Source organism: Sapajus apella, unplaced genomic scaffold, assembly GCF_009761245.1.
Source record: "Sapajus apella isolate SASKATOON/1434 unplaced genomic scaffold, GSC_monkey_1.0 scaffold4, whole genome shotgun sequence".
NCBI classification, from domain to species: Eukaryota; Metazoa; Chordata; class Mammalia; order Primates; family Cebidae; genus Sapajus; species Sapajus apella.
Genome location: NW_022436944.1, coordinates 18,608,196 through 18,617,405, shown reverse-complemented (window position 1 = coordinate 18,617,405; position 9,210 = coordinate 18,608,196). Strand labels below are relative to the sequence as shown.

The 9,210-nt window shown below is 42.9% G+C and overlaps 1 protein-coding gene across 1 annotated transcript in view; it reads left to right on the top strand.

Annotated features, from left to right (window-relative positions):
• The window catches only part of TM4SF4 (transmembrane 4 L six family member 4), a 30,860-nt gene that overhangs the window by 18,422 nt on the left and 3,228 nt on the right, over window positions 1-9,210 (top strand). The window contains exon 4 of the mRNA XM_032263528.1: window positions 7,693-7,882. Coding sequence (XP_032119419.1) covers window positions 7,693-7,882 — 190 coding nt within the window. The remainder of the gene's footprint in view (window positions 1-7,692; window positions 7,883-9,210) is intronic.

The window sequence follows — 9,210 nt, the reverse complement described above, 5'->3', positions numbered from 1 at the left end:
AAAAAAAAAAAAAAAAATATATATATATATATATATGGGTGTGTGTTTATATATATACACACACACCCATTTATATATCTATATATACACATATATATGTATGTACATATATATACACATACACATACACAGACACGTATGTGTCTGTATATATATATTTATAGTCAGTATCTTATTTTGTGCTGAAGCCTATCTCAAACATGGAACAGAAATGAATAGACGTGGCTCCTGCGCTAGTCAGCATGTGAGTTAGGGTGAACACATGAAACAGATCCTCATCATGTAGAAAGTGTGAGATGGAGAAGGAGTGCAGGGGAAATGCTTCGAGAAGGTGACATGGGCTGATTTTGGAGGATGAGCAGAAGTTTGCCTTCCAGTGGTGGGGGCGAACATTTCAGGCATGAAAAGGCTGGCATGCTCAGTAAACATCAGAGCACTGTGTGGCAGAAGCTTAACGTGAATAAGGAGAGATTTGCAGAAGGGGCCACCACACGATGTGGTGAGACTGAGAGGCAGGTGGATCTTCAAGACAGCAGGGCACAGCAGAGGATTTCAAGTAGGGCATAGCATGGCCACTTTGGACTTTTAGAGGCATGATGGTACCAGTAATGTGGAAAGTGAATAGGAGGACTCAGGAACTAAAGGGAGATCAAAGCTGGCATCATAAACCAGATGAGATGGTGAACATCACCCAGGCAGCAGAATTGGGGCTCAAAAAAGACAAATTTCAGAGAATGTTTGAAATGGAGTCATCAAGTTTAGGTGTGAGGAGAAAAGGGGAAGGTTATCAAGGTGGACTCTGAGATTTCTAACAGTGCACAGAATCCAGGGCTCTGCAATGCTGTAGCATTTAGCACTGTTTTCCTCAGAAATGTTTGTTGGTGATAATATTAAGGGAGCAAAAATAGTTAACTTGTTCTGTCCTGAGAACCATATTAAAGAAACACCCTAGAAGGAAAAAGAAACCTGGGCATTTTGAAATACACCCTCTTGGCTTCCTTTGAAATAGAATCTCCTCCCATCCAAGGTCTTCCTCCCTGAGACAATTGGCCACCCCTCCCTTGACCCTGAGCTGCTGAAAGAAAAGCAGCCTGCACAGGGTGTGGGGACAGCCATAGGAGGGAAAAAGAGGAAGAGCCAGGAGTGGTTAGTGGCCGAGGAGGGATGGGACCATGCATGGCTCTCCTGGGCCAGGCTGCAACTCTCCACCTCCCTGGGAAAGAGTCAAGGTCAAGGAGAGCACCCTCACATCTGTGGCTCAGACACCCAGACACTGAACTAAACACAGTTAAATGTTCTGCCTTGACATTCAGCTAAGACCATCTGCATTTGCACTTCAGAAATTGCTTATTAGCAAGGAGCATCATAAGCTGCATGTGAACTTATTCCCGAGAGCTGAAAGCCACTTTAATAGAATGAGATTGGATTTGCACCACGTAATCTCAGCTCTCATGAACCAGAAACAATTCACAAATGTTAGGAGCCAGTTTTGCCCTTGGCTGACTTAGAGTCTAGCCACACCTCTGCCATATACCATTTATCTCTCATGCTTCATCTGTGAAATGAATGGGACTAACAGCAGCATCCACCTCACAGCTTCAGGTGAGAGTAAAATAACAAAAGCTACATAAAGCACTCAGTATAGTTCCTACCACATACTTGTTTGATTCAGCCTTATTATCCATTTTTATGAATATGAAGTATTATTGTAAATGGAATTTATTTTTATGCATTAGAACTTTTTAAAATGTGCTTTTATAATTATTCTGTGACTTAATTTCAATCCTTTCTATCAGGCATAAATAAGGCTCAAAAGAATAATCTATTGTGATATAAGTAAGCTTTAATTCATGTGCTATTATAGATGTATAAATCAAATACCATAAATAAATCATTTCAAATATGCTAAGGAAATAACTACTGCAACAAAGGGCATTTGTGTAATGGGTAAGAACACTGGCTTTGGAGTCGGACAGACCTAAGATCAAACCCAGGCACTTCCATTTACTAGCCTCACCTTCTTAATCTGTAAAATAAGTATATGTTCATTTATTCATTGAGTGTTTACTGAAGGCTACTGTATGCCAAACACTGTTCAAGTAAAGTAGCACCTCCTTGGAGCATTAGGAAAGATGATGGAAAGCAGCTAGACCAGGGCCTGGCACAGAGGACCCAGGATATGAGAGCTGCTGATATTTATGAAGCACTCACTCCCTGTGCTGGAACTGGGGACAGAGACAGTGGGACATGGTCTTTGCCCTTGGGATTTTATAGTCCTGAAGAGAAGACAAACAAATGGAGGGGTGATGGCAGCACAGGATCCAGGTGCTCTGTACAATAGGGACAGAAACACAGAGTGCTGGGGAGCACAGAAGGAAACCAAACTCAGGCTGAGGCAGAAACATCGTGGAGCGTCTCCCGGAGGAGGTGGCATCTGAATTCACCAGACAGAGCGGGCCAGCAAAGCATTTGCATTCGGGCCCCCTGGTTTCTTCCCTCAGCTGCCTTCGCTGCTGGCGAGAAGAGAGTTCTGTGAAATTCCCAGCTTTCTGCTCCCACGTTGATGGGATTACTACAGCTCAGGTGGAAACACCTGCATAATAACTGGATGCTTTAAAACATCAATTAAGTGCATCTGAACTGCTTCTGCTCTCCTTGCCTTGTTACCAGGTCCATGAAAAACTCAGGACCCCTCTCTCCCTAGGTTTGGGGAATTGGACACAATGATCAAACTGAACGTTAATGCAGCCTTTTTTTGCCAGAGCCTCAGAGACTGCCAGAATCGGAGAGTTTAAGGGGAGAGAAGAAGGGCCTGAGTGTGGCTATGTGGTGGTTTGTGAGTGGTGAGGCTCCAGCAGGCGTGGGACTTATGATTTCTCCAGACACCCAAATTCAATCCTTGCTTCCAAGTCCCCCTGTAAACATTTCACAAATCCTACCACCAGGAGGTGCTGTCATCCCACCGCTGTGCAGGCTCTCCAAAGAGGCCCGGAACTCAGGATGGCCAATTCTTTCACCTCAGGATCTTTTCTTCATAAAGTGTGCCTGGAAAATATCATAGCTTTACAACCTTTTATAATCAACAAGTTTTAAAATTGTAAAGATGGAAAGGACTAAATGAAAAAATGCAGGACATAAAGATGGATTTCTGATGTTGAAAAAAAAAGGTCATTTTCACAATGGGTTTGCCGCCAGAACCCAGGTGTTAGGCAAACCACCCCTAAATCAAAGCCAAACCGAGAAAGGAAAAGACTCACATCAATATTGTCATTATTGGACGTGTAGATTCAGGTAAGTCCACTACTACTGGCCGACAGATCTACAAACGTGGTATAATCTACAAAAGAACCATCGATGAATTTGAGAAGGAGGCTGCTAATAAGAGAAAGAGCTCCTTCAGGTATGCTTGGGTGTCAAATAAATGGTGAGATGAATGTGAGTGTGACACATCACCCTGTGGAAGTTTGAGACCAGCAAGTACTGCATGAGTCGTTGATGCTCAGGACAGAGACTTTATCAGAAACACGGTCACAAGCACATCTCAGACTGACTGTGCTGTCCTGATTGTTGCTGCTGGTGTTGGTGAATCTGAAGCTGCTATCTCCATGGGCAGACCTGTGAACATGCCCTTTTTTTTGCTTACACACTAGGGATGAAACAACCAATTGTTGGTGTTAACAAAATGAATTCTACCCAGCCACTCTACAGCCAGAAGAGACATGAGAAAAATCATTAAGAAAGTCAACTCTTACATGAAGAAAATTGGCTACAACCCCAGCACAGCAGCATCTGTGCCAGCTTCCAGTTGAACAGCGACAGCATGCTACAGCCAAGTAGTAGCATGCCTTGGTTCAAGGGATGTAAAGTCACCCATGAAGATCGCAATGCCAATGGATCTATGCTGCTTGAAGGCCTGGACTGTGTCCTACCACCAACTCATCCAACTCACAAGCCCTTGCACCTGCCCCTCCAGATGTCTACAAATTTGCTGGTATTGGTCCCTATGTGCTAAGTGGAAACTAGTGTTCTCAAACCCAGCATGGTGGTCACCTTTGCTCCAGTCAACATTACAACTAAAGTCTGTTGAAATGCACCATGACGCAAGCTCTTCCTGGGGAAAATGTGGACTTCAGTGTTAAGAACACATCTGTCAAATATTTTTGTCATGGCAACATTGCTGGTAACAGCAAAAATGACCCACCATTGGGAGCAGCTGGCTTCACTTCTCAAGTGATCATCTTGCACCACCCAGCCCAAATCAGAGCTAGCTATGCCTCTCTGCTGCTTGTCACACAGGTCGCATTGCTTCCGAGTTTGCTGAGCTGAAGGAAAAGATTGATTGCCATTCTGGTAAGAAGCTTGCCCTAAATTCTTGAAATCTGGTGATGCTGCCATCATCAACGTGGTTCCTGGCAAGCCCATGTGTGTTGAAAGCTCCTCTGACTATCCTCCTCTGGGTCATGTTGCTGTCTGTGATAGAAGACACACAGTCGCTGTGGGTGTCATCAAAGCAGTGAACAAGAAGGCTGCTGACGAGAAGACTTGGCATCAAGTCTGCCCCGAAAGCTCAGAAGACTAAGTGAATATTTTCCTTCATACTTGCCACCACAGTCTTAGTCAGTGGTAGAAGAACAACCTCAGAACTCTTTGTCTCATTTGGCCATTTAAACTTAATAGTTAAAGACTGGTTAATGTTAACAATGCACCCTAAAACCTTCAGAAGGAAAGGAGAATGTTTTGTGGACCATTTGGGATTTTTTTTTCATGCAGCAGTTTTAACTTATTAGGTTGTTTTTTTGTTTGTTTGTTTGTTGAGATGGGGTCTCACTCTGTCACCCAGGCTGGAGTGCAATGGTGCAATCTCAGCTCACTGCAATCTTTGCCTCTCAGGTTTAAGTGATTCTCCCACTGCAGCCTCCCGAGTAGCTGGGATTACAGGTGTGTGCCTGGCTAAGTTATTAGTTTCTAAAATCAGTGCTTTTTAATGGAAACAACTTGCCCAAAAATATGCCGCAGAATTTTGTGACCCTCCAAAGCAAAGTTTAATATGAAAAAAAAAGTACTGAAAAGAACAGTCTTGGCCAGGCACGGTGGCTCACCACTGTAATCCCATCACTATGGGAGGCTAAGGTGGGTGGATCACCTGAGGTCGGGAGTTTGAGACCAGCCTGGCCAACATAGAGAAACCCTGTCTCTACTAAAAATACAAAATTAATCAGGCATGGTAATCCCAGCTATTCGGGAGGCTAAGACAGGAGAATTGCTTGAACCTGGGAGGTGGAAGTTGTGGTGAGCCAAGATAGCACCATTGTTCCAGCCTGGGCAACAAGAGCAAAACTCTATCTCAAAAAAAAGAAGAGTCTTATACAGCTATACAAAAGGTGTGTTATCATCTCAGTGAATTCTCACAACTGTGATGTGGTTCTTAATCTGTTATATATATTTTTTTAAAAAGCTGAAGCTGGCAGAGCATGGTGGCTCACACCTGTAATCACTGCACTTTGGGAGGCCAAGGTGAGAGGACTGAGCTCAGGAGTTTGAGACTAGCCTGGGCAATACAGTGAGACCTCCATGTCTATTTAACAAAAAAAGAGAGAGAGAAAAAGAAAGAAACTGATACTAGAGGAGGTGAGTAACTTGCATGAGGAATACATAGTTAGTAAGGGGAATGCTTGGGTTCAAACCGGGTTCATCTGAATCCAAAATACCAGCTCTTTCCACTAGACTAAGACTGCTTAAATTAAGTAAAGTAATGACAATACTAGCATTTATTGAGTACTTACTATATGCTAAGCACTGATCTGAGCACTTTACTCATACCAACTCACGTAGCCCTCACAATAACCCTATGATATAATAGATAATGTAACTCCCATTTTGCAGCCTAAGTATGCAAGTCACACAGCTAGCAAGCTGCAAGTACCTGTGCTCTTATGGAAAGACAAATCAATGCTATGAACAATATTTTATTTTGAAATCAAGAGTAAAATGTTCATTTCTTCCTTTTCCATGAAGGTTATCATAAAGATCTAAAAATAATAACATCAACATTAATTCAGTAAGTAGCTGAGAGTTTCTTATTAAGGCTCTGAAAGGGTGAGGAAACGAAGAGACCAATTTAGGGCTCTAAGAATGTGAAGAGTCATAATAATCCATAAGACTTTACCCAATTTACTCATCTTTTTCTTAAAATAGTATACTTCACCTTTATTCTTCAAGGCACAATGCCCTTTATTTTTATTTTTTGAGATGGAGTTTTGCTCTTGTTGCCCAGGCTGGAGTGTAATGGCATGATCTCGGCCCACTGCAACCTCCGCCTCCCAGGTTCAAGCAATTCTTCATCCAGCCTCAGCCTCTTGAGTAGCTGGGATTACAGGTGCCCATCACGACGCCCAGCTAATTTTTGTATTTTAGTAGAGACGTAGTTTTGCCATGTTGGCCAGGCTGGTCTTGAACTCCTGACTTCAGGTGATCTGCCCACCTTGGCCTCCCAAAGTGATGGGATTGTAGGTGTGAGCCACCACGCCCAGCCACAATGCCGTTTATATTGCAATAAACTCTTTCTCTATATAATAAAATATAAATACATTGCAGTTTCTCCTAATTCACAGTTTATGTAAAATATGTATTAAGGCAACAGACTATTTCCTTTTGAAGACAAGCAGGCTCTTCCCTTAAGCCATATGACAGATGTGTAGTTTACATGGCTTCAGATGGCCACTACACTTGACAAGTCTTCTGTCAAAAGTCAAAACGGTTTCTCTAACAACAGTAGCTAGGATAAAGCTGTGAACATTTGTGAAATTCTTTATTTTTTCATTTATTTATTTATTTGAAACGGAATTTTGCTCTTGTTGCCCAGGCTGGAGTGCAATGGTGCGATCTCACCTCACTGTAACCTCCGCCTCCCAGGTTCAAGCAATTCTCCTGCCTGAGCCTCATGAGTAGCTGGGATTACACGCATGCACCACCACGCCCGGCTAATTTTTTGTATTTTTAGTAGAGACGGGGTTTCTCTGTGTTGGTCAGGCTGGTCTCAAACTCCTGACCTCAGGTGATCTGCCTGCCTCAGCCTCCCAAAGTGCTGGGATTACAGGCGTGAGCTACCGCCCCTGGAGGCACATCTGTGAAATTCTACTCCGGGAGAGTCTTCTTTTTTCTGTCCCCATCATAGTTGGTCAATTTGTCCACCTTCTTGGTCAGCTAACAAAAATTGTTCTGCCACTCAGTAGTTTTGTGACCTGGGAGAAAATAACTTAGCCTCTCGTTGCCTTTGCTTTCTGATTTGTGAAAGAGAACCAGAGGTTTCTATGGGGAATAAATGAGTGAATATGTGTGAAGTGATTAGAACAGGGTCTGGCACATAGGGTGTACTTGATAAAAAATTGTAAGTTTTGGAGTATTTAAATTGTTTGTGCAAGCATTTTCTTGTGAAGCTTGTTTTGAATGGAAAGTAGTGCATCAGAAACATTGTTATGGTAACTTTCTTTTTTTTCTTTTTTAGAGATGGGATTTCTCCACGTTGGTCAGGCTGATCTCGAACTCCTGACCTCAGGTGATCCACCCACCTTGGCCTCCCAAAGTGCTGGAATTACAGGCGTGAGCCACCGTGCCCAGCCTATGGTAACTTTCTATTCAAGGGAATTACACACTTTTTACAAGTGTTTCATTTGTCCCCCATACCACCAACAGGGATTATCTGAATGATGAAGCCTTATGGAACAAGTGCCAACAGCCTCTCAATGTGGTTCCCTGGAATCTGACCCTCTTCTCCATCCTGCTGGTCGTAGGAGGAATCCAGATGGTTCTCTGTGCCATCCAGGTGGTTAATGGCCTCCTGGGGACCCTCTGTGGAGACTGCCAGTGTTGCGGCTGCTGTGGGGTAAGTTAAGGCCTTTGCTGTTTCTTCTTAGCATGAGGGAGGCCAGGTCAGGCCACCAGCACTGAGGGAATGAGGAGGTAAGAAAACCAGCCCAGGTTAGGAAGTCCACTCAGCCCAGTCTGTCAGCTCATGGAGACAGAGACATTGCATTACTGGAACCCAGAGCAGGTTAAAACACCCAGGCTGAAGTTGGCCATAATTTTCAGCCTCACATCCAGTTGACCATAGTTCTGGAGACAAAGGATTCTGTCTATATATGAACATTTACAATGATGTTTATATGAAGATGCACCTGAAGTGAGCATTTGTCATATGGGTACAGTGTCAGCAACATCATGGTCTGACCTGGCATGTTCTCACTTCCTCAGATGCACAGAACATACCAATGCAAAACCTAGATTTGATATGATTTCTGATACAGATAAAAAGGTAGTTCTTATATGGGAAGAAGAAAACGAATCACTCAGGCTTTAGTCTCTAAATAGTATTGTAAAATACCGACAACAAAATACTAAAAAACAGACTCGCAGACTGTAAGACAGTCTGATTATTTCAACTAACACCCAAATCAAATTAGGCAATTGTTCACACACATACACAAAGTTATTAAAAGCACAGATTGGGGCCAGGTGCAGTGGCTTACACCTGTAATCCCAGCACTTTGGGAGGCTGAGGTGGGTGGACCACGAGGTCAAGAGATCAAGACCATCCTGGTCAACACAGTGAAACCCTGTCTCTACTAAAAATACAAAAATTAGCTGGGCGTGGTGGCACGCACCTGTAGTCCCAGCTACTCCGGAGGCTGAAGCAGGAGAATCTCTTAAACCCAGGAGGCAGAGGTTGCATTGAACTGAGATCATGCCACTGCATTCCAGCCTGGTGACAGAGCAAGACTCCATCTCAAAAATAAATAAATAAATAAATAAAAATTTAAAAATAAATAAAAGCACAGATTGATGAGGAAAAAAATAAAACTTGAGAGTTCCCTAATAGGGAGATTATGTAAATATATGTAAATAAAGGTCTATTCACGTAACATAATATTATGGTAAAACTTTAAATGACTCAAATTATTTTATTTAAATTTTAAATAAGGACAGGCATGGTGGCATATGCCTGTAGTCCCAGCTACTCAGGAGGCTGAGGCACAAGAATGACTTGAACCTGGAAGGTGGAGGTTGCAATGAGCCGAGATTGCACTACTGCACCCTAGCCTGGGCAACAGAGTGAGACCCTGTCTTAATAAATAAGTAAATAAATTTTAAACAAACATTACATGTATATAACTCAAAAAACTAAATGTGTGCATGTGTACGCACACAGAGAAA